Below are 26102 nucleotides of genomic sequence, written 5' to 3' on the forward strand. Positions count from 1 at the left end.
GCTCCTCCTGGCCAGAGATCTCCACCCTCAGCACTCAGTATCTCCTCTTCCTACCAACGATGCAATTCCTCTGCTAATCTATTTTGTCTCCAACAACATCGGTTGTTTCACACTCGACATCATAGCAAATACATTAAAGTAGTCTAGATAAAGGAAATCTGGCAGATATCACCTGTCTGGAAAAATAATTGTTTTATCAAAGAGAATCATCGAGGTAGTCTGGCGGGATGTACCTTTAGTTGCATTTCATACCATTTTTGATGTGCCTTTGCATTTTTAATTAACCTTCAAGGCATGTTCCAAAGCCCCGCATACCAGTGAGGTCAGAGTTACAAGGACGATGGTTGGCTGGATTATTTTTTAACCCTGCACAACCAAACACATTGTAATGGATATTCCACAGCCACAGGGTCCCTCACTGACTTGACAGATGTGTAAGAACAGTTGCTGTTAGTGCCATCTCACATCTTGGTCTTTCCAGAATGCCTGGACAGGCATGACCTGCCCCCGCAAGAGGAATGCAGCCTGCTTTTTGGAGCACAGTTGCGATTCCATTTCCATATCCCTGTTCCCATTAACCAGCCTGCTTTTGCCCCTAGGATTTGTCTTCCTTAAATGAGAACAGAGGTAAAATACTCCTTTGATTTTAGGCCATGCCTAGATCATCTTTAATCTCATTTACTGCACAGCAGCTTGACTCTGCTTTTCTTCCTCTCCTGCATTGAGTTTTGAAGACGTTTTACCCAGTTTTTCTGGAATACTTTGCAAGTTTCTGCTCAGGCTTCCTTTTGACAATTATACTGATGTTTCTTGACCTCTGAATGACCGGGTCCTCTTTCTGCAGCCTGTGAACCCTTGCAACTTCCTAACAGCCTTCCTGAGGCTCCCCAGGACTAACCAGAGAACTGAGTGCCACCAACACGTGGAGCAAGCAGGCAGGCTGCGGGATCCCTCACCTCCATTCCTGTGCCTCCCCAGCATTCAAGCCTCCACCTTCTCCACTTGAGCCAGCTTTGCTGAGGAATATCACCCCGCTTACATCAGTTTGCCCGTTGGCAAACCGAGCCTCAGAAGCATACACATTTGTGTTTATTCCCCTGTTTGCTTCAAACAGTGAAACTACTCAGTTCAAAGCTCTGCTTTGTGACTACATCCCTAGTAACTTAATTGCACATCAAAACATCAGCTTGTATGAGTTCACTGATGAAGACATTTGTTGGTTGTCAAATCCAAGAATATCTGGGCCCTACCATCGCTAGCTCGAAGTATCGTCGAGTAATGCAGTCCCCTCAGATTGCCAGAGCACTGAACGAAGACATGTATAATTTCCAAAAGAGTTTTTATCTCAGCCAAAAACATGAGCAGCAGCTAAAGGAACAAAGACAAAGCATATTTCTGACTCCACAGCTTCGCTCCTGCTGAGTGTCAGAGACCATATGTGACCATCAGAAGTACAAAAGCTTCTCAGCAAAATGTTGCCAGAAACTTTTATGCTGGCAAGTGCATGGTTATAAGCCTGAGGTGTTCTAAGGTACAGTGGAAAATGCTCCTCGCTACCTGGAGGACAGAAGCAGGCAAAGTCCAAATGATGTCAGAGAAGATTCTCCTCAACTGATCTCTCCAGTGCAGATGAAGTGCATGTTGCACCCTCTGCACAAAGGACTATCTGGCCTTGCCTGCATGAGGCTGGGATCAGTGTCAGGAGTGATTCTCTCAAGACCTGCTGTTCATTTAATCTAACCTTGTCAATTACCTCTGCCCTCCAAATCCTGCTGGATGTGTCAGCTTAACAGCTGAAGAAAAATCATTTCTCCTCCCAAGAGCAGACACACTGCAACTGTTGTCAAGAAGGAGAATTTCTAGATTCTTGTTTTCTATTTGGTTACACTTCTGAAAATATTTTTGACAGTGACAGCAGTTCTTTGGTGCCTGAGATGGGAAGCTGGGCCATTAGGATGGCTGCTGATGGTTTGGGTCACCAACAGCTCAGCAGACCATTCCTGCTCAGTTTGAAGGGGATGCACAAAAATCCCCTACGGGTAGCTCCCTGCCTGGCACAGCATTTTCCAGGCCAAGGAGAGTGAGAGAAAGAGTTTGGCCATAGAAAGAAAAGGTTTTCAGGCAAAACCACAAGCAGTGTTGTTTTCAGACAGAGTGGTGGGTAGCCCCAGGCTGCCCAGGCCAAGGGATTTGGTGGCAGAAGGACAGGCAGGAGCCAAACATCCTTGTCTCTTCAAAGCAGGTGGTTTTTTTCTTCTCATTCAGCCACTGCCCTGCTATTTTGAGACCAAGCCACGTGCCAGAGGACTGGATCACGACTTCAGCCCAAAGGAGCCACAGATACCCCCTGAAAATGTATGAGGACTGAAGAAGCTGTGAAGCCAGTTCATGCACCATGCAGCACGCCCTTTAGGATGCTACAGGACAGCAGTCAAATAAAGTGTGTAAGAGGTCACTGTTGTGCTGAATCCTGGCCTTAGCAGGGCCAGCTCCACGTCTCGTTCTGCGCTCAGCAGCCAGATGTGAAACAGCAATTACATTGCAAAATGTCGTGGGACTACTGGTGAGCAAGGAACATGTCAATATTGTCTTCTGGTTGCATCGAGTCATGATGATTTTGCTTGACTGCATGCGTGGATGAAACAACGAGAACACAAACAGACGGGGCCGGAGCTTGCCCGTGCACTACTTTTATCTTCCTGCATTTCCAATGCACCCATCACAGCAGCGTCTAGGTGATAAGTCCATCTCTTTACAAAACAGGAAGACCGTGGGCTGGCTGGCTTCTTTGATGAGCTATAAATTACATGGGCTTTACCTGGCTGCCAGCCTGCGCTGTATGCTAGGTAAGGCAGGCACTAATGGAGGGTGCCGGGGTGGCCAGCGATAGGATAATTACTGTTATTGCATTAGGAGAGAACAGCTGAGACTTAAGAGCTAGAGGGAAAAAGAGTCCCAGGAAGTGGAGCACCGAAGGCATTGCTAGCTGCACGCACACAAAGGCGACCGACCTATAAATAATCCGACCTCTTTGTTCCAGTAAAATGGCACAAGAATTAAGACCCCAGTTCAGGAAGGAACTTGAAATGCATGACTAAACTCCTCGGCATAGCTGAGCAGACCTATTGACACCTCCGGGGCCCAAAGGCATTTCTGCTTTGTGAGCCTTTGTGCTCACCTGGGAGAGTGGCTGCTGGAGGTGTCCCACTGGCAGAGCTGCTCACCAGGGGCTGTGGGCTGCGTGTGTGTCAGGTTAATTACTGCAGGTAAATGAGCGAAAGCACCCTGCGAAATTTTGAGTGGGACTTGTCAAGAATACCTAGAGTTCAGTGAAGTACTCTAAGTTACAGAAAAGTTAAAGAAAGAAACCTCTGTTAACCTGTTACCTGATAGCAGTCAGCAACTTGAAAACAAAAAGCTGACGTGTAAAACAAAAGTATTAGGTACGGTGTTAGAACATAAGCCTAACAAATGTAGCCCAGAAATTTCCCAGTAAAACAAACTCAAAACAAAATAGGGAAAAAAAAAAAAAAAGACGTAAGCCAGCAGCAGGGCAGGTCATCTCCAGGTTATCATCACCCTGCATGTATACCATCTCACCTTTTGGGAGAAAATCCACCCAAAAATGTGCTTGTTCAAATGAAAAGGGTTGTCATCAGGCTCTGAAGGTCCTTGGCAGCCTCGATAAAGTAGAACTAGAGCCACCTGTGAAAAAAACATAAAGGCTCTGACGGTTGCCTGAGGTGGGGAGTAGCACCATTTATAAATATTTTTTTCCCTAGCTGTTGATCAGAGACTTATAAAAATTATATCTGAAAATTATTTGCAATTATAAATAGATCATAAACTCTTCCTAGCGCTTCCTATTTATCTTTGCAGTAGAGAGAGTAAATAACAATTCTCCTCATGCAGGAGGTGATGAGCAAACCTGGAGAGAGTGCCTGACCGACCCAGCACCAGCCAGCCCACCACCAGCCCCTGGCCCTCCATGACTGAGTTCCACAGAAGGTACGTGTGTCCCAGGGAAGACATATACCAGGTGGGTTTAAGAGCCATTTTGTTGCTGTGGGGATGAGTAACAGGATTTGGTAAGCATCTTTGAGCCCAGTGGGGTGTCAGGCTTGGTTCTGTGCCACTGGGTTAGCAGCTGGCTGGAAAAGCAATAATCCAGCAGCTTTTTCTGAGGTGAGGGGAAAACAATAGGATGCCAAGTGGTCTGCCAGAAAGTTTGCAGTGGCCGTTTGGGCAACTGCAGGAGGTCCAGCCACTCTCATTTGTGCTGTGACCACCTGGAAAGCAAGGAGCATTCAGGCGTGTACCCATCCCTTTTGCCTGCACTGTTTTCCAATGTACCCAGGGACACTGAGTGTGAATAAAGAGACACATTCTGCTCATATAACTACTTATCCTAACCCACAGCACCTTTCCACCTCACCCGCCTTCCCCATGCCTCGCACGTATACATAGCCCCTACAGCAAGCACTTTAAAAAGACTGGAATCGTAACCCAAGTTTGCATTATAATTCTTCCTATGCAGCTTAGTTGTTAGTTACCACGGAGCAATTAAGAACTAACAGGTCTAGCAGACACAGCCGGTGTTTTCTGGTTGCTTTTTCCAAGCTCCCAGAACCATTTTGGCTGATCCCCTGGGTGGCGCTCAGCCTTGTCACAGAGTATTATACGGCAGAAACTCTGCAGCCCAATATTCTGCAGTCACAAATTGCATGTGTCCTGTGTTTATACTGTTTCATGCTGGAAGCCATGATGTTAAAAGCTGTTTCTCATGCTCCTCCTGTGTACATCGCCCTAGCGTCCCAAAGAGCCGCCAGGCTGCAGAAGAAGCCAAGAGGCAAAGTCCATCTTTTTGTTCTGGGGTAGTGCAGTGCCTGGCACGGCTACTCCTGTCCCTTACTCAGGGCACAACCATATTTGAAATAAATAAAATTGAGGAGAACATCTTCGGGCTCGTATTTGGTGCCTGTATTCTAATGCTGCTTGACATTATATAAACCATATGGATTGGTACGGTAGTTATTTTGACTCATCTGTTTAACAATAATTTAATTTTAATCAATATTTGTTTAACTTACCAGCTAGACAAAAGCTCCCTAATTTCTTCATCTGATTTAAATGATGTTCCCTGACAGAATGAAGCTAGACTGGGTAAGACAGTACAAGCTGTACTGGTCTACAGTCTGCGTCTCTTTTGACAAGTCCTGTGACTGTCGTAGAGCCAAGACACATCTTACACCTCACAGACAAACTGGGACCGTGTGTGGCTGTATATCCTGGGACAAGAAGCCAAGGAACACACCAAAACAATGTGTTGACACAATAATTAGCATATTGATTCTCAACCCAAATTACCTCTTCATACATTGTGAAACACTTGAGAGTTTCAGAGGACTTCAGAGGAGCCTGCAGTTTCTTACAGGCACCACAACAATTAAACACGTCTGCAGTTGTATTATTAAAATACATTTCTGGGTGAAGGCTCATAGAGACATGAACATTGTGCAGATAAAAATGTATGGGATACATCTACCTGATATTCTGCTCCCCACCCCCACAGCCCCCCCCCCAAAAAAAAACCAACCAAAAAAACCGCAAACCCACCATGCACCACAAATTACATTCCTGAAGGACCTTTCAGGCTATGGGTACTTTAGGCCTTCCTAGATGAACTTTTTGCTTTTTCTTTGAAGGAAATGGTCTGTACCTTGTATCACCTCAGCCTCACGTCAAGGCAGAGAACTGGCTGCAAGCTGAAGGATTGAATCCCAAAGTTTAATCTTAGCCCAGTACTCCACTTGTCTGGAAAGAAAAGTTCGTTTTAGCAAAACCTAAAATAGACTGGCTTTCAGAGGAACTAATTTTTCAAGCTCAGTCACAGCAAGTGCAGGGGAAAAAATGAACCGTTACATTTACATACAGTGGAGTCACACAGAAACTCTGATCCCGAAGTCAACATGTGGAAAAGCTTAAGTGAAGCAACGCTGTAACTTGCTGCCCAGATTAGTTCATACCCAGCTCTCACTGCCAACATTTAAAAAGTCTTTGTGAAATGCTAAAGTGTAAAGGGTAGCGCTGGCTCTCAAGTCCAAAGTCAACTGATACTAGGAAAGGGTGCAATAATTTTATGACCATTAACAACACGAACAACCCTGTGAGCCAAGACAAAAAATTGCCAGCCCTTGTGCCACAGAAAGCCCCAGAATCACCCCTGTAAGGAGAAAAAGTCCCCCTCCCTCCACAAACATACTGCTGGGTTGTAAAAATTAGCTACCTAGCTAAACTGCAGGCTGAAGCAAATCTCTTCCAGAGACAAATCTGACACCTTGGTTTAAATGTAGATACATCACAGCAAGGTGGTGAGTCCTACAAAAGAGAGCCTCTTCATCACACTGAAGTATTAGGAACAAGTCACCATCCTCTAATGGAAGCCCCTGAGATCCACCAAGAAGACCAGAGCTCATACAGGATGCCTTTTCCCTTTCCTCCAGCAATGCTCTTTGTATCCTCTTCACCTAGATGTTGCCAAATGCTAGTCTTAATGGAAAACACCAGCTTGCAAGCATATTCAGGTAAGTCTTTGGAGTGGTGGGGGTGGTGGAGTTGGAAAAGGTCATGAAAAGTCGCAGACCCCCTCTGAAGAGCTCAAGGGAACAGGAGACCAATGAAGAAATTCCATCTTCTTCGACGGCAGTCAGGTCAGTTTAGGATTTGTTCAAGCTTGGTTTTCTACAGAAACAAGTCATACAAGGTGAGACACTCCCTGTACAGAAGTGCTTGAAATCGCTGGCTGATTTTGGTCAAGCACAGCAGGACATGAGGATCTGTGTGATCACCCCGTTCCCATGAGTTTTCATGCAAACGTTACCCTTTCCTGTACAGGGAACACGTATGTTGTACAGGGAGGCATGACCAGAGGGTCAGGGGTCCCGGCAGGGGACATGGAACAGCATATAGGTATTTGTTCCCCACAGCTGAGGAGCAACTGATTACAACCTGAATGATGGGCTACACCTGCTCTGAGACCAAATCCTGGCCCCTGAGCAGGCACAACCAGAAATGAGGGGAGGTCCCAGCCCCGGGGCGGGGGGGTGAGTGGCACCATTTGAAATGGCTTTCACTCTGGTCTAAGTGCAATTCAGCTCCTCCACTCTGAGTCCTGGCTGTCGGTGCGAGCTGCCAGCCTTGAAAGCTGCCCATAATGGCAGGCTTTCTGAGGGAAGGGGAAGGGACTGGATAAAAAGGCACCTTGGGTCTTCGAAACACAGCAAAGGTGTCCAGCTTGGTTCAATAGCCTTTTACGGACCCAATAAAAGGTTAATCAAATCATCCTCAATGAAAGCAAGTTTGGCATCCCTGTCCCTGGGTTAGTAGTAACGCAGAATCCTCACAGAGTTTCTTACAATTGATGCTATTATTCAGGAAAGGCCTTGAGTACAGTCCTACAGGGGGGTCCTAAAAAACCCACCCCAAACCCAAAAGGCTGCATGGGCAGAACAGTGATAGACATTTGCATTTTTCCTGCCTGTGAACGTAATTCCTGCAGTCAGCACTTTATCAGAACTAATTTAATTCACTTTCTCATTTAAACTACAGGCAAGTGAGTTCAAGTAGGTTGCCTTAACATAAAGGACGTCTTTTAACCCAACTTTTGCTCCTGTTCACCCCACCCCCACCCAATGTTATTAAATGGCTTGAAACATGACACAAAAAATACATGCCTTATCGTATCTGTTGGCTTCTCTCACTACAGCAGCCCTTATCAAAATTCAGCAGCCCTATTAATGCAGTCCCCTGCAACCAGCAAGAAAAAGTAGTACTCCACAGGCCTCTGATCCATCCCTTCCCAATGCCATAGGCCATTTCTAGATGCTGAATAAAGTGCAGGAGCTCTTTTTACACCAGCAGTTTGCTCTGTTACATCTGGTCCGCATGCCTGTGGTCCATAGCTCTCACAGCTCACCCTGTGGCAGAGCCCTGGGCTGCTGATCTAGCACCAAGCTGCCCCTCCTTGGGATGCAGCTGCTGGTTGCCCTGTCGCTGTCACACCGGGTACCTTCCTATGGTGCAGCTGGGAGAGCCCTGCGCTCATGCCCTGTGTCTAGCATTTCAGTTTAGGGGAAGGTTTATCTGCATAAACACTCCTAAATACAAACTGCTCTGAAGAGATAGCATAGACTTGCCTTAATCCTATACTGTATTCTCCAGAAAGGTGGTGGAATAAAGTGCCAGCAAACCAGTTCTCGTGAGCTGCCAGAATTTTTGTAGAAAACAACTGCAAAGACACAAACCTACAGAGGCTACTGCAAGGAGCAGGGCTTCAGGAGTCAAACTACGCAGGAACCGGGAGCTGGACATCCCCACTGGGCACTAAATTTGACTTACAAACAAGAGAAACTGAGACCCCAGCAGCTCTATCTCCACTCTTTTTGGTAGAGTTGTTTGCCGTGTTTCAGTCCTCATTGCATATATTGACAATCCCTTTACTAACTGCTTTCTTTGGGTTATTTTCAGTTCGTGGGTTGCTATACTTCATTTAAGATTCCCAAGAAATTACAAAATAATGTAAACAAATGTTTTCAAAACTTTTTGCATCTCCCCTTGTTCCCTCTTGAGGAACAGAGGAGGATGGGACCCGAACATCGTGGAGATGCTGTACTTGGTCTTAGCCAACAGACTGAGAAACAGGGTGGGTAAAAACAGACGGAGGAAATTGCAAAAGCACCAGTGAAATCTTTACCCATGATATTTTGGGTTAGTTGGGCAGGCAAGGTTGGCAGAAGGTGATGGGGATGACTTCTCCACTTTTACTCCACATGAAGGCAGGCTTGCAAGGAGGAAGTCTGTGCTCTGCAAATGCCTCTTGGGAAGAGTTTACTCTGGGTGAGAGAGGTTATGGGTGGGTTTGGGGGCACCCACAGCACCTCTGCAAAGCCAGGGCACCTTTGGCATTTTTGCAAATGTCAGAGTACCCCCAGCACCTCTGCAATGTCAGGATACCCAGGGCACCTCTGCAATGCTGGGGTACCCACAGCACCTCTGCAATGTCAGGGTGCCCAGCTGAGCTCAGGAGCAAGCAAGCCCAGGGAGGCCCCACCACTGGTCTATGCCTGGGGGACTCCAGACCAGGCAAGTTAGAATCAGTTGCATACATATAGTAAGGGAGTTAAAATCATAGAATGGGTTGGGTTGGAAGGTACCTTGAAGATCGCCTGGCTCAACCCCCCTGCCATGGGCAGGGACACCCTCCACCAGACCAGGTTGCTCACAGCCCCATCCAGCCCGGCCCTGAACACTTCCAGGGATGGGGCATCCACAGCTTCTCTGGGAAACTTGTTCCAGTGTCTCACCACATTCACAGAAAGAATTTATTCCTAATATCTGGTCTGAATTGAAACAATTTGATGAGTATTTTCATCTAAGAGGCTACAAGCTCCAAGACTTCCCCGCCCGCCCCCCTCCCCTTCGTCTTTAATTAGATAGACCACCTATGTCCTGATGCATTCCAGCCTGCTAGTAAAACTTTGGGGATGCACTCTGCTGGGTCCTTGCTACAGCCAGAGGCAAGGAAGGAGAGCGCCCTTTCAGCTGGAGAAGGCCCTGCCATCAAGTCATACAGCAGGAGAGAAGCTAAAATGCAACGCAGCAGCCACAAAGTTTCACCATGCAGGGTCCCTTTTAGCACGCCTGAGCAAGTCCTTTGTCATGGGTCACAGCCACAGAGCAAATAATCTAGTTTCTTCTAGCAAGCATGGGCTGCCAGTGACAAAGAATTATCTTTTCCACTATCGTAATGGCGTACAATTAACAGTATTTAAATAGATTTTTTCAGCCTGGAAAATGCAGTAGTTTTACTCTGTTTGTAATAAAGCAAAAAAGTAGCAAACAGCAACACGTGATTTTGCTTTACAGATAATACAGTTCAGCAGAAAAATTGATTTTATTCTAGAGGTAGCTTAAACACATTCACTGATTTTGTTTAATATGAGCTAAAAAGTCCCAAAACGTGAAATGTCACAGCCCTCTCCTCCCAGCTAGAATCTACTCTTTTGTGATCTCTCAACTTAGAAAGTTAGTTAGCCCTGCTGCAGTTCCTCTGGTTCCTCCGTCTCAGATCCAACCATCAGGTGCCAGCCTGCTTCTGCAGCCCCGCCAGTCACAGCCTGTGGGGGACCAGAGGCAGGCAAGGGGGTGTTAGCAGGGTCCCTAGGGGCCGGGTTTTTCCCCTAAGGCTTCACGGCCCTCTTGCAGGGCTGACAGGTCAGGTAGGGAAACAGAATCTCCACGTACAACATCTGTCGCAAGACAGAAACTGCAAGCCATGGTTGCTAGCTGTGAAAAATTGTCCAGGGAGAAGGTTTCCCTCTTACAAAAACATACCTCCTGATCATCCTGTGGAAATCGTCCTTGCCCTTGCTAGTGCTGCCACCCCTCAGCTTTTCAGCTCAACCTTTGACTTTCTTAAAAACTTTTAGGAATGCCTCCACACCAGGCTGCCAAGCAGTGTCAGCCTTGCTGCCTTTCCTAAAATGTGCAGTTTCAATTAAAGGAAAAGAAACCCCAAAACCCTACCCTAGCTTCACAGTATCGATGCAAATGGTTTAGGCTTTACTGGGGCTTATCAGACATAAGTTTTGCACTCACACTGTTGGATTATTGTTCTTTAATGTACTGTTTGGAGATGTTGACATATAAAATCATAAAATGTTAGCAGATCTTCCTCGTAAGTATTTAATCCTCATGCACAGAAAAGCAGAGAAGTTCATACTTCCCTGTTTCATTTCTCTATTCCAACATCATTCTCCAATGCCTGCAGAATTATTACAGATAAGAAAGAATCATTCCACAGTTAAATAAAAGTACATATGCTTTTTGTAGGAAAGGTGGAAAAAGAGGCATTTTCATATTGCCTTTAAGAACTTCCACCGGTGCAGGAATGGGTTAAATTTGGACCAGTGAGCTAGAGCTCAAAAACGGGTATTGCCAAATCTGTTCCCTTCTTCTAGACTCTAGTTTGCATCAAGTTGAACATGAAAGCAATTTCTTAATATTAAACCCCCCACCTGGCACAACTGCAATTTGAAAGGTGTAAATTGCTAAACAAGTTTGTGGGGAGACACTTATTTAGCTATTAATGTAGGTAATCACAGGTTCTCAGTGCCCTCTATGTGAAACTGTTCTGTTTCTTACCATCTGTTCACATGGTCATCGTCAGGGCAGTTAGAGGTGATAAAGAAAACTGGAAAAGAAAACTTCGCAAAACTTTCAGCTCAGATGTATACAAGCCACCATGTCTGCCACATAAGCATCCCGTCCACAAAAATACACCCTTGCTTGTGGTGAATATAATTTTCCTGGGGAAAAGGAACAAACCCCTCTAGCCAGCCACCTTACTAGGATTTTATCGTTGTTTTCAAGGGGTGATTTAGCCGTGACTGGGGAGCAGGCTCTTCAGGAGCCACGCACACATCATGGATTGCACAATGCACATAAAGCATGATAATGTCATTACCACACCTCTGTTTTTTTTAAATATACTTCCTTCTGGTTTTAGGTTGGGTCCAGTTATTCATGGGGAGCACCCAGCTCTGCACAAAGAATCCTTCTCCAAAGCATGCAGCCAGCAAGGAAGGCCAAGTTTTATTCAGGGATTTCCCACCAGATCTTCAGATCAGATCTCTTATTTTCTCAGCAAAATGTGGCACATCTTCTTTGCATGTTCTACTGTGGAGGAATGGCCTTCATTAAACCGGTGAAGGTAAGCCACCTCCACAAATGCCACTACACCAAGACATAGCAGCATAAAAATCGAAGTTTAAATGTACCATGAAACAAATAATCCCGATTAATCCCAGCAGCCCCTGACAGTCCCTTACGGCACAGGGTGGCAGGGACCACCCATCTCCTGTGGTCACTGACCATCCCAACAGCCTGGGGACTGGCCCTGAGGCCAGGTATGGCACCTTGTCATCAGCAGGGCGCAAGGGATGGGGTGCAGGGTCTGCGGTCCCATGGCATGCCAGGAGTCCTCAACAACCCACCAGTCCAGCCAGGCAGAAGTCAAACAAGAGGGAAGCTCGAGGCAGCCCTCTGCGCCATGCTTGTTTGCTCTCGTTTTCCTCAGAGCCCCTGCGCTGCTCACCCTACAAACCACCAGTGCAAATACAAGGGAGCAAGAGACTAATTTATCGCTATTTGGAAGAAACCGCTCTAGTTTCACTTATAGGTCAGGGCAATGGTAGACAAAAAGGCAACAACGACAAGGAGAGACCCTGGCAGGTTTTTCTCCAAGCCGGTGCTCTGGGCAGGGCAGGCAGATAGGATCTGCAGCACCCTAAATCAACCCGGGGCAAAGGGAGAAGAGAAAGGGATTGTGAAATGAACTGTAAAATAAACGTCTAATGTAAACATCAAACACACATTGGTTTGTTTTTTCTGTCTGGGAGCCCAAGTCTGGTACAAGTTACTGTCTGGCTACACTGGGACCCTGTTGGGGGTGGGGTGAGGTTACTGCTGGCCCCATTGCACGTGAGGAGGCATCGGCTGCTCTTCCTTGCCAGCAGGAGAGGAGGCTGATCCCACCATGAGCATCCCTGCTGTCTCCTGGCAAAGCCCATCATGCACTGTCTCAGGTGCCTAAGCGTCGCCCACAGTTGCCGGTACAGGCTTGTCTGGCTCCTCCTCACCCAGGGGGACGTCCTCCCAGACACCAGCCTTGGTAAGCTGGCAGCAGCAACAGGGACGCCCCAAACAGCTTCAGGCTGCCTCTTTCTCCAGGGCCTGGGTTTTCTGATAAGCAAGTGCTCACCCAAAGCTGCCTCTCCTTGCCGTGCCTCCTGCATCCCTGCCCGTGCCAGCCCTGTTGCTCACAGTCAGTGGGGCTTTGCTGCTTGCACCTTCTTCTGGTCCAGCTCGTTGTCCCTGCTGGGATGCCCAACACATGTCCTCAGCAGGGGAAGGTGGCCACCTCTGAAACAAACCTTACCTGCCTTCTCACCTGAATTTATACATCTGGTCCTTCAGATTTGCAGGCATCCACCCACGGGAGGGGTTGAGAGATGCTGGAGCATGTTGGTGCCCCATGAGGAGCACTTTCTGCACTGGTTTTCATCAGGAAAAGGAAACCTATGGGGCAGGGCATCTTCTCAGAGCTTTGAGTCTCACCAGGAACAAGACAGAGCTACTTCTGTTTGTAGCAAGATAACACCTGGAGAACAAATTGGGACAACATGCAGCTTCTCTGGAGGCAAAGGGAGAAGCTAAAGAGCAGACAGAAACCAAACACCAGACTTCTAGCAGGCGGTTGCACTACATCAATACCTCTCCAGGGTCTGGGGCACCTCCTGGCTCACGTGTCAACACACGAGACAGCATTACTCAATACCTGTTACATTCAAACAGGGAGAAAAGATAACAATTTTCTACTGTACATAAAGACCTGTGCCTCAGGTAGGAAAGGGCAAAAGGCTCTGTACTTTTTGGTTTGGTTTGGTTTGGTTTTAAAGTTGTGTTAATCTCTTTAAGGCAAGTCACAGGAGCATGAGGTTAGAAGGGACCTCAGGAGATCATCCTCCTGCTCTGAAGCAGGGCCAAGGAAAATCTGGGCAAACATTTTGCTCCCAAAAACACCCTTAATGAAGAAAAGTCCACACCTCTAGGAAATACATCAATTACCCTGGTAGCTAAGAGAACATAACGTACATTTGCTGCAGATGAAACACAGCTATGTCCTCTCCTTAGTGGGCAAGAAGGGTTTTATTTTTAGTAGCCTTCTATGTAAAGGGCAGTTTGTGTCCCTTTTCAACCTATTTTAACAAATAAAATTAGCCTTCTCCCATAGGTCCCCATTTTCACTGACTCTGCTCATTCTTGTCGCTCTTCTTCAGGCTGGCTCCAGCACCCCAGCGCTGCCGCAGGAGCTCCAACAGCTTCCAGCTCATCACTGCCCACAGCACCTTTGTTCCAGTGCTGATGCTTGTGCCTCACTTGGTGTACACATAGCTGGTCTCTCCTTCCTCAGCATAGTGCCGCGTACCCTCGCCTACTGAATTTCATCTGGTCGACTTTCCCTCCCAGGTCCTTGTGGTGGCACATGGTGGCACTCCTCGTTCTGCACAAGGGCTTTGCTGAGGGCGTGGGGCATGTGCTCTTCAGCTGCTGGGCTGGCTAACACACCAGCAGTCACAGGCTGCTGCCAGCTTTTGGGTTTCCAGGGCCCCATGGCCATGGGCATCCAGCCAAGGCTGGGTGGGGCAGGCAGCATGGGGACCAGGGGGACAAGCGTGGCAGATTAGGCTGACACGAGGAGGATGGGACGGTTGGGAGGGGAGATAGCATGCAGGTCCTGCTTTAGAAATGCTTGTGACAGCTGCTGTTAAAAGTGTCTTGATGGAAAAACAGTTTCTATCTCCAAATTCCTCTTCTGTGGCCACCGCCTGTGGTTCTGCCAGGAGGAGGCTGGAGGGGCTGAAAATTGCCACTCAGCCAAAAAGTCTGTGGGACACAGCAGAGAAATCCCCAGGGGGAAGGACTGTTAGCTGATCACCATTTCCCAACAGGAGAGTCTGCATCCCGTAATGCCCGACCAAATAGGGCAGAGGGGATGCCACTGAAGATACTGATTTTTACTGGGGGAAGTCATCTGCCTCCCCTACTCACTTCCACTTTCACCTGTGCCTACAGTTTTATCGTACTTGGAGCCTTGTACATTATGTGAAGAAGCTGAGCATGTGCAGTACTTTCACTGGGAGCTGTGCTCTGAGCAAGGCTCAGCACACACACAGGGTGCGTGGGGTTACAGGCCATCGTCTGCAGATGACTGTCCCACCTGCGGGGCACGAGGGTCCCCAGGGTTTGTTTCAGGTACTGTTACCGGCCGTTGCAGTGCCTGTGCTGAACACGGACGTGTGCGGTGAGATGTAGGGCTCTGCACACTTTCTCTGGTGTGGCACAGACCCATGCTTGGACACACAAAATTTGAGCATAAACTGCTTAAACACAAACAAGGTACTTCAGAAGTTGTAATTACGATTTCAGGTAAGAGGGGGCAGAGGAATGAAATTCCGCTGTATCCATTTCTGAATACATCTCCTTTGTTCAGACCCTTATTACTATCTTACATTCCAGGTGCCAAATTCAACCCACCTTTAACATTTCCAGTACATCTTCATCCTGAGACTCCCGGCACATGGGTGATGTCTGAGGTGAGGTCAGACCAAAAAGAAATGTGTGTGGGCTCTCTGTGTGTCTAAAGATAGGTTAGGCAAGTCATCTTTTCATGGTCTTTCCTCAACCATGAGATCATCCAATCTGCCCATATGATAAATTTGACCTTTAAGTTAGTCCTGAAATGCTGAACATACATGCTACAGAGGACTATCAATTATAGTGTAAAAGAAACCAATACGCCTTTTGTTAGTTTATGGATGAGGCAATCAGGACAGAATGTTCAAATGCTGTTAACCGTCAAGAGGAAAAGTTAGCAGATTCTTGACACACTGAAATAAAGAGAATCAGAATTTTTCAATTTTATTTTGCAGATTACGGCCCAGGGAAGTATTACAGACACAAGTGCCAGTGCTGCCAGAGGGCAGGCACCATGGCCAACTCCGTAGGTGATTGTTCTAGGCTGCACCTAGGCCATATGAAGCTACTTCACAATATCCATTTCTCACAGAAAGCCTTAGCAGAGCATGAACAGAGACACTTAAAAAGAGTAAGGCATTAATTTCCCCCCCCATTCATTTAGCTGTAGCGGTTTGTTCTCAAGTGGTGTGCCCGTGCCCCTTTGAGCAGCCATACCTGGTAAGAGGCGCACAAACCATTTGTACTTACTCTCAGGTCTGCATGTCCTGACCTTAGCAGATCCTTGAATACAGCCACCAGTTTACATTGGCTGCAAACTTGCTATTCCGCGTGAAGCAATGTTCCAGGTTTAGCCTGTGTTAGGAAAAGGTGGCTGACACAGCTAGACCAGCAAACCGTGTCTTCAGACTCAGATGTAGCTTGAAGCAGAAAAAAAAAAAAAGTGCTTCTTGCCGGTATAGCTGGAGTGGAGTAAGTTGTACTGGCAATGAGCCCTTGCCAGATAACTGTGTTACCTGGGCTTCTTGCTTGTATAAAAACATCATTAAAAATTATTGTATCCACAACCAACATTAGTGACCCCACAAACGTTACAATACCTGGCCTTAGAAAAACAGAGAATGTAAGAAAAGACAGAGAAAGGAGAAAAAAAAAGACAAATACTTCTTTTCAAAGAAAGGCTCATGGGGATCAGAAGTTCTGAAGACCGCTGCTGACAGCAGTGGGAAGCACCTGGGACTTCAGGCGTGGATCGAGGAACAACTGAAGGGCATGAAGGAATGACTCAGGTGCCCCCATGGTACCATTCGAAGGGTGGCATTTTATTAGGCCTTTTTCATGTGCTGCCTTATTTGCCATTCCTGTATGCTCACATCTCCTGATGTTTTCTCTGCACACGCAGAGAAGCCTGCTCAGATGCATGGCCTGCGAGACAGGTGAGGTGGGAGCCACCCCCCCTGCTAACAGCAACATCATGTCATTGTCCCTAAGGCCCCTTCTCAAGAAGGGAACAAAGCTTTGGTGAGGTAAGGTGAAGAGATCGTGGAAAAGCAAAGATATTCAGGCAGGAGCTTGAAGAGGCTGGAAATGCAGCAACAGAACCTCAGCCAAGTCCCCCAAGTCCCAGCAATGATTCAGGACACTTTCTGCAGATGACTTGTGACCTTGATGCCCTCTAGTGAAAAACAGAGCGAAAGGGGCTCACCCTGAAGTGCCAGTTATGGATGAGATAAAGGGAAACAAGGCTTTGCATTTGTATTACTCCAGGGTAGCTTCCCACATAACCCCTCTTACTCTGTGGTAAGCTCGTTAGCACTGACCCTTCGGTGACAAGAAGGCAGCCCACCTTACCCAGACTGCGGAGCAAACACAACCTGACTGCAAAGCGAAGACCCCCTGTACATCCACACCTGACCTTCCCCTGTGCTACCTTCTCCTTCCAGTTGTGGCCCTAGAGGCAGAAGCGTCAGAGCAGACACCTGAAGGCAGCTGCCTTCCCCAGGAAGAGCCTTTGGTATCTCCTAGCTCTGAAAGCCATTATAATTTTATAATCACTCAGACACAGTAGAGTTTTGACTTAAATTGTGGCTTTACCATAGGAGTCTGCTAGGCCAAGTGACAGCACACAGCAAAAACTTCTGTATAAATGAGACAGCCTTGCCATGAAGTTTGCTTAACAGACACACGCTGAGGTTGATAATATAGTTTGATATTGCACATATGACTCCCAAGAGAAGTGTGAATGACAATGGGTTTCACTAATGAGGAAAAGGACTAAGTTTGGGCATTTTTTTACGTATTTTATAAATTGCTTTTTAAGCACAGACTTTTCTCCAGGGCATTCATCCATGAACTAGTTAATGACGTACAAGCCTGGATAGCCTTAAGTAAGAGGAGCTTGTAGAGATTTAAAATAAAGTGCTGGTATGGTAAAACTGCTGGTAAAATAATGATTTTTTTTACTGAAACATCAAATGCAGCATGAGAGGCTGCCCAGACACCGGGCCCATCGTTCACAGCAGCAGTTTGGAAAGGCTGGACCTTGCCCTCCTGGAGGGGAAGGCAGCATCCTCTGCCGCCCCCCGGGAGGACCTCCAAGGTGGCTGTGTCAGCACATAGTTTTCCTCCATCTTTTGCTTTGGAGGCTGGAGGTAGAATACACCCGTATTTCTTAATTAGCACTTTCTAACTGATGCTGTTCTTTCCCAAGGTGGTTACAAACAGAAGAAGGATCCATTGTCCATGCAGCGGCCGGAGCTTCAGGGAGAGGTCCCACGCAACATGTGAATACCAGAGCAGGGTGTTGGCATCTGCCATGCTTTGCTCCCACTGACGTTCTCCCCCTTCTTCTGCCTTGGCTGCACCAGCCATGGGGTCTTACAGGGCCTACTGTGGCCCCCAGGGTGTGAAACAGAGCCAAAGCTCGACACCCTTGTGGTGTCACACACCACGGGTGCTGGCAGCAGCCTCGATGCCCGTCAGGGTGCGCAAAGCAGCGTGGCATGCACAGCCAGTTGGCACTGCCACGACACTAATCCCAGGGAAAGGCAGCACTTGGGAATTGCCTTGTGCTTTGAATTTCAGCAAAACAAAAGTTTTCAGGTATCACCTAAGAAGAGTGAAAATTGAGGAGGGGGAATCCTGATCAGCATTATATTTGACTTGGAATTTGGGAAGATTTTTATGGGATGCCATGTATCTTTACTGTTTTCTCCCCATTTCACCACATCATTCATAGGATATAGATATCTTTAAACCTGCAGGGCATAATGTAGCATTAAAAGAATGTTATAACAGTCACCCTCATTTAGGCCAATTGTTCCTACTGAATAAAGACATTTTATCTTGTTTTCTAGATTAAATTGGTTCCTTGGTATGTCATCAAAGCATCAAACAATAAAAGCAGGAGATGCTTTGTTCTAGTAAGTAAATGTTGTGGCACATGCAAAACTACTGGCGTCATTAGTATGAAAAGAAAATCCAAGTGCAAAAAAAATAAATTCCAAACTGGAGTTTCTGAATTTTGTCAGACAATTCTGAAGTTTTCTAAAAATTTCAACAGCAGTAAAAAAACAAACCCCAAAACCCGCTTTTTTTTGTTCTAATGGAATTTTCTGTGCTTTGTGTTTTAAAAGTATTTTCATTAAAAAAAATCCACAGGCAGTCAGTGGGAAAAAAGTTCTGTGGGCTGGGCTGGGCAAACAAGCGATGAGACACTGCCGAAGTCACTGGCAGTGGGATGAATCTGTGCACCAGCAAGAGCATTTATCTGCTCCATCTGGCTTGGGCTCCACTTCACCCAAGAAGTCCTTTTGAACAGGGAGATAGCAGTCACAATGACTCCACCAGAAAAAGAGGTAGCCTCCCAGATTTGCTTATCTCAGTCTTCATGAAAGCACCCCTAACGTCCTTGGCAGCAGTAGCCAGAGAAGAGCTGTAAAATACTGTTTTCCCTGATCTGGTCAAACTTGCAACTCAGCATATGTGGTGCGGAGCTCCCAAAATAGCTCCGGGTTACCTCACCAGTCTCGGCAGCAGCTCGAAAAGCCTTTTGTCTTCTGGGACAACTTGGAGAAGTTTAAAATGTTTGGACTTATTCTGAAAGTACTCTGAAAGATAAGAATGATCTGTTCCAAGGCCGGGTGAACTGAAGGTCACAGCTAAGGCATTGCACAACACAACCAACTAAGTTCAGCACAAAACTCACACAGGATTTGATCAGCTCGTCATCGCTGGGGCTGCCCCTGCCTAAATTCAGGTCAAAGCTGAGGCCCTTCCACCTGGCACCTCCCGGGGCCAAACACTCCCATTGTTTGTCCTAAATGCCAGTGGGGCACTGCCAACGAGGTGGAGGACAGGGGTCCTTCCCGGCCAGAGCACTGCTGGAGAAGGCTTCAGAAAAGTCCAGCAGAACAGCTGCATTTCCGAGGTAATGGTGTAATTGCTGGAGGACAAGCACACTCTCACTCCAGGAAGGCTAACCCAGACTTCATCCTGGTTTTACCAGGCTGGTTTTACCAAGCTTTCTTTACCAGAAAGAAAGGCTACTTTCTGACTGGGTCTCGTAATATTTCAGGCTGTCTCTAGTTAGAACAAAGCCTGAATAACTCTTGCTATGTTAAGCAAGGGATATCCCCAAACAGCTCTCGATACTGCACTACTTCAGTACAATGCTCCCATGGCTTTGCACGGCTGACATGGTGGTCATCACCCCGGAGTCACGGGACACCCCTCCCCGCTGCACGAAAAGGCTCCTCTTTCTTGAAAATATTTGCTCTTGAAAAATGACTCCAAAAAAACATAAACATCTGTGGCTTCCTGTCAGTGTGGGAGCAGAGTTTTTTGTCGACGTGTCTCATGTTTCTGAGCACGCTCTCCTGCGCCTTAGCCAGAGCGCTCGGTGTAACTTTCTGCTGAGTCAGGTTGCTGGTTTTCTTATCCCAAATCCCAAACGGGCGATTTCAAGTACTCCAGGCATTTTTCAAAGGCAGTTTGAAACCCAGCCAAGCCCACGGGGAGGGGGTGTAACTCTTCTCCCGACTGATTTGCAGTTGGGCTGGATGTCTCCCAGCATGGGTGAGCTGGGCTGCAGCTGCAGGGTGCAGCCGCCATCCCCGGGGACAGCCCTCCTGCCCCCCAAAATCAAGTGAATTTTTGTGATTGTTAGCAGCAGTAAATGAACCCATTGGGGGTCATTTGACCACCAAAACTATGCTGGCTTGGTTGAAATGCAGAGCCCCATATACGTATGCATTTACAGACTCCAGCAGACATAGGGGCAGGCCGCCTCCCCAGCCCCGGACCCCCCACCAGCCACTTTCACCCACTGCTTGGAAGTCACCCCTTGTCCAGGTCCTGCATTTAGATGTCTGTCCATGACACAATAAAACAGAGCAAAGGCAAATGTGCAATGTAGAGATCCATTATGCTTTATTTACATGCGTCACCATCTCTTTTACAAACTAGATTACAAATTAAAATGGAATACACAAGGCAATATCTACTAACACCAAGTGGAGTAAGCACTGCGTCTCTACTTTGTTTGGAAAGGGGCAGGTTTTGCTCCAAAACAAACTTCCTTCCAACCTCTGTGTAGTAAGGTAGTATATTCCTCCAGGGCAGCATCTTTTTTCTTTTTTCTTTAATATAAAATTCTCAGTAAGACTGCAACATGAGAGTGTCTGCTTTCAAATGAAAGTACAAGATAGCCCAAATGAAAAGTATAAACTGTTCAGCTCTTCGGTATGTAAAGACGGCCATGCGCGATAAGGCTGTGGATTTAATATTCTTCCAATTTACATGGCTTGAAACAAAAACAGATAAAACAGCTTTACAGATACTGTATACATATTTTTTCCAATCATGCAACTTTTTTTAAAAAAAAGTTAAACATGTGAAGCCAAATGTACAATCCATTTTTTCCAACCCATAGTAACGAAATGTATCTGGTCCCCCTTCGCATCTCTTGGCAATTCCAAAGGTGTATCGTGTACTAGAAACACTTGCAGGACACCAATTGCCAAGCAATGACATAATTCTAGAGAAATACATGACCTGAAAGGTCACTTTTTGAAGCGGTGGCACAACAATTTCTGGAGTTAAGCGGTGGTCAACTATCCAATTATCCTCAGAGAAAATTATTTTACAAAATCATTAAATCAAGCCCCAAACCTGTGACTACGATCAGCATAAATGTCACCTCTTTAGATCTTTTGGTTAGACCAGGTGTCTGAACGATAACTATGTAATTGTTTTGGACTTTTATCTGTTTTACAAGGTTTCAGAAGGAAACGTGTTCAAAGATTCAAAGATTTCCAAAAGGTAGGTTCCCAAAATTAGCCATTCAAGTCTGTATTCTGACACCTAAATAAGTGGCCCTTTGAATTCAGAGAGATTTATCTAGCACCTCTGGAGAGGAGGGCATTTGCTGGGCACCTCAGCAGGCATAGAGGGTGGTGACTTTCCCCTGGGCCTGGGGGGACCTGGCACCCCTCCTTCCTTTGAGGAGTGACGAGGGCAGAGCAGCTCACCCCTGTGAGCATGCTGGAGTCCCTGGCGCTTGGTGCCTGACACCAGGCGTGTCCATTAGAAAATTCTGGCCCCAAAAATGAGCAAAAGAAACCAAATCAAACCGAAGAGGTTGGCCAAGTCCACCTCTCTTCAGCAAGCGCTGGGATGTTCTCCGAAGCAGGGGCCCAAGGTGTCCCAGCCATGCCAATGGAAATACTTTCTTTGACATTGCTGGGAGGCAAATTAAGCCTTTCAGTCACTAATGCTTTTAAAAAAAAAACAAAACCACCACAACTTCTCTGCCATTGATGGGCTGTCTCTAAAATAAGTGGGGTTTTCTCCATTTTTTTGAACAGAGCGGACCATAGTTTTCTCTCTCATTCCTGCCAGTGGGAGCTAGCTTCGTCGAACTCAAGGGGGCCAGGCTGCCAGAGCAGAGCAGAAGGCGCCCCCATTTAGTTTAAGCTAACGGGCCTTCCCTTGCTTTTGACAAGAACTGCATCTGTACCAAGAAAAAAAAAATAATGATGGATTGTGGTCACCTTGGCCATACCATCAAGTCACGTCTTACTGGTGCTGTCAGTGACCTGGTCGGTGGTCTTTGGGCAGGCACCCCGGGCCTCACTGGAGGCTGACCCGTGCAGGGGCCAAATGCTGCATGCTAGCATGGGGAGCCACCGAGTGGGCTCTGCTGGCAGCCAAAACCACGGGACAGGGGCACAAGCCTAGCTGCAGGGCAGCAGCCACAGGGGAGCCTCGGGGAAAGGAGCACCAGAGTGAAGTCCTCCAGCGTACGCTCACACGTTTCAGGGTGTACCAGGAAGCTGAGAGCTAATGCTACACGTTTGGAGAAGGCTGGTGATAAATCTCTCAAAGAATTTGGGCAGAAGATGCCTGCAACTGGACTCTGATAAGCAAAGTGACTTCTAGCCCAGGTGACCACTGTGCCGCATGAGCCTCCCGGGTAGCTGGCTGCTGACACAGATGAACAATGAGCATCAGCTAACTCCAATAAATGTAATAAACTAGTCTCCACGCTGACAAATAGACCACCTCGGTGTAAAACCAAAAGAGAATTCTTTTTCAAAGGTGAATGATAAACCTTTGGCTGCTTGGAAGAGTTGATATGCTACAAGGCTACGATAACCACAACTGCACAGAGTCTACACAGTCATAACTGCAGGAAGAAACCAAGAGGTGCATCTTTACGAGAGCACAGCGTAGGGGCTACGATACAAAACCAAAACTTCCATCACACTAGGAGCTGTTGTTTCACCAATATCACCTCGGGGACCTGGAAAGTAAGGAAAGTAAGGCGGGAGGAAGGGCCCATGAATGCTTGCATGTTTGCGCACGTGTATGTGCACACCTGTGTGTATGCATGACTGTGTATGTGCGGTGGCAGTGGCGAGCGGGAGTCACTCCACATTGCATGGGACACGGGTTGGTGGGAACTCATGCACTGAGGCTTTGGGTTAAAATGCTAGTTTGTTTTCCTAACATCCATGCATAATGATCCATTTCTGTACATAATAAAATATATTTATATATTTATATGCATAACGCTTTTATGCAAAGAAAAAAAACTTCATATATCGCTTTGGAGAATTATGTATACACTGTCCTATTCAGAACTTCTTCATACCAAGTTCCTATGTACCATTGGTGTTTTCCCCTCTTTTTTTGTATCCCTCCCCCACAAGATACTACTAAAAAGTAATCAAACTTTCCAGATTATAGAGGATCTATACAGCACCATACCTTTTATTCATTATTATTATTAGTTATTATTCATCTTACAAAAGAAAATCTTAGAAGCAAAATATATAAAATTGCCTTGTCTTTCAGTGTCATTTATCCTGTTACAACCTATGCTCATATCAAAAGCCATTTGTATGATACTGCCACCTCGCCATTCCCTCTCTTGCTTCTTCTGCCACAACAGATCATACATAATGAGCAGGAAAAAATAATCAAGGATATGTCCAAAACGGAGTAAAAGAAAAAAAAAACCCAAAAGGATCACCAATGCAGCAACACACCCTGCAATGACCTGTGCCTCAACTCCCAGTATTGCCACTGCAAGTCACCTGCTGATGCCCAGCCTCTACGCTCAGGTTTTCCGCCAAGTGGCATATTTCCCTTAATTTTTGCTTTTTCAAACGCATCCTTACAGGTGGCTATATTCAACTTGTCTGGCAGCTCAGCTTACAACTCCTTACCAGCTTGCTGTGGCAGCAGGGGCAGCTTTGCTAACGTACGGCAGGAGGGGAGCCTGCTCTGGTGGGCAGCAAATGGGCTCCTGCCCCGTGCATATGTGGGCAATGGCACCTGCTGTCAGTCCGTCCTCACGAGTCAAGAGGCAAACTCAAAGGCTTCCCTTGATTTGCAATCAACCCTGGTTTGATGCTTATGGAAAACAGGGGTGTACCATTAGATTTAAGGAAATAATAAGAAAGAAACAAACCAACCAACCCAACAAACGAACAGACCACACACATCACCTCTCTCTGGAATTCAGCTGGTTGATCCGTATAGCAAATGCTGTATATTCAGAAAACCCTGACGTCTGAGCAGTGCTGGGTTATGATCATTTCCTTGCGTGTGCACAGTACTTCAGATTCCCAAGGGAGAGAAAGCAAAAATGGTCAAAAATCTAAGGAAATCAAACTGGAGGTTTTAGGGGGAGAGGGTGGGCAGACAAGGAAAACCTCCAAAAAGAAAAGCCAACTTAAAACATCCCTTAAACCATTAATATATCGAAACACCACATACTCATTGACAAGTAACTACTGTAAAAGGCTACACAGTGTGTTCTCAACAGGATGGTGCTGAACATTGTCTCCACAGCAGGTGCTTGGCCATCCCAGAAAAGGAAGATTTTGCATACTTCAGAATGAGTTCAATTCCCAAAAAAAAAGAGAAAAAAAAAAAGAAAAAAAAGAAAAAAAAAAGGAGGATCTTCACTCTGGTAAGGGGCCTATTAGCAGTCTGCTTCATTAGGAAAATAATGCAGGGTTCACAAAGGTCATAAGCTGTAAACAGTATCACTGTCCACTTGCTGACAGCAGATTTGGCAAAGGGTTCTCTCTCTACATCTCGTGTCAGTTTGAGGGCCTAGAGAGGAAGAAGAAAAAGAAAAGACAGTGAGACTGCTGCATGTAGGAAAAAAACACAACAAAAAAGACAACCAAGCAAACCTTCAAACCCAGCAACAGCTTACACTGACATGCAATTTTGATTTGTTCACACCCAGAAGCTTCAAACTTAGAGCAAGGAGTAAGTTGCACTACAACTCTGCCTGAAAATGCTTCTCCCTTGCTAAGGTCCGAGTGTGATGCTTTGCTGGTATAGCTGCTCCCAAGGAGGAAGGAAAAAAGCCCTCCCAAAACCAGCCAAGTCTGATTTACAGAAACCCACTGCATCATCTTAACAAGTTAAGTGTCTTTCCAGGTGAAGCATAAAAGGATCCTCCAGCTTTTCTCCATTCTTTCTCAGCATCACCAAAAGGCTGGATATATCTTCCATCAGCATTTGACACAGACCACTGCCCTTCAAGGACAGCCGGAGGAGGCTGCTCAAGAGAAGGAGCCACCAATTTCGGTTCGGAATTCGGAGTTCCCCATTTTCCTGCTCGTATTACACAATGCCAACAGGCAGGGTCCACCTGGCTTTAAAAACGGGGTGAGGGTCCAGCTTATTCTGTAGCCATGAAACTTCTCTGCAGAAGGAAAGACGCTGGAAAGACACCTTATGCAGCTTGGAGACGACTATGAAGGAACACAGTAAGTAGGTAAAACACTGAAAACAGATGAACATTTCAACCAAGGGGGCCAAGGGGACAGGCTTAAGCCACTTAGTGGCTTAAAGATACAGGCAGGCACTAAGTAGGGTTTTGGAAAGTATGTACATTTAAACGTTCCCATGAAATCCCTTCACATCTTCGGAAAGCCCACTTGGTAGCCGTCCAAGCTGCTGGGCATGTAACTTCTAGCTCTGAAATGGCTTCTGGAACCAGGGTTTAGTCCCCTCCCCCGCTTACAACCTGTTGAGGATTTTCCCTGAGATGAAGCATTGGTGATTTTTTTTATACACTGCAAGAATAAGGGGACACTTGCTGAAACCAAAAAGTCATTTGAGTTGATTACAGGAACATCTTTACTCTCAGAAGAACCTGGTATCAGACACCCTTATGAAAAATGGTGGATTCAGGAGGACTACTGGATTAACCTGGACCAGCATCGCCTGCAAGGCAGATCACTCAAAGGCTGTCACGAGATGACTCTCTATCACTGCCCCTCTCCTTTCTAAGGTGCCAGGCACTGATCCTATGACAACATTTTATTAAAATGACCTATTCTGATAATGCTAAATGATTGATGGAAATTTAATCATTTTGTCTCATGGTTATTAGAGCAACAGCGTGACAGCTGCTCCCTGCACCATTAGGGGAGAACTTCATTCAGCACAGCTTAGGGAGCAGACAGATTGCACGA

At 46.5% G+C, this 26102-nt stretch overlaps 1 protein-coding gene and 1 long non-coding RNA gene across 2 annotated transcripts in view; both read right to left on the reverse strand.

Annotated features, from left to right (window-relative positions):
- Positions 1-10658: 10658 nt before the first annotated feature.
- On the reverse strand, positions 10659-13506 carry LOC114017690 (uncharacterized). Its single transcript, XR_008733007.1, has 2 exons — positions 13010-13506; positions 10659-11736 (listed from the first exon to the last, which is right to left on the reverse strand). It is a non-coding gene; the product is annotated as an uncharacterized LOC114017690 (long non-coding RNA).
- A 6996-nt stretch (positions 13507-20502) lies between these two features.
- The window catches only part of FOXO3 (forkhead box O3), a 102057-nt gene continuing 96457 nt past the window's right edge, over positions 20503-26102 (reverse strand). The window contains exon 2 of the mRNA XM_055713095.1: positions 20503-24723. Coding sequence (XP_055569070.1) covers positions 24424-24723 — 300 coding nt within the window. The 3' untranslated portion in view covers positions 20503-24423. The remainder of the gene's footprint in view (positions 24724-26102) is intronic.

Source organism: Falco cherrug, chromosome 6 (assembly GCF_023634085.1).
Source record: "Falco cherrug isolate bFalChe1 chromosome 6, bFalChe1.pri, whole genome shotgun sequence".
NCBI classification, from domain to species: Eukaryota; Metazoa; Chordata; class Aves; order Falconiformes; family Falconidae; genus Falco; species Falco cherrug.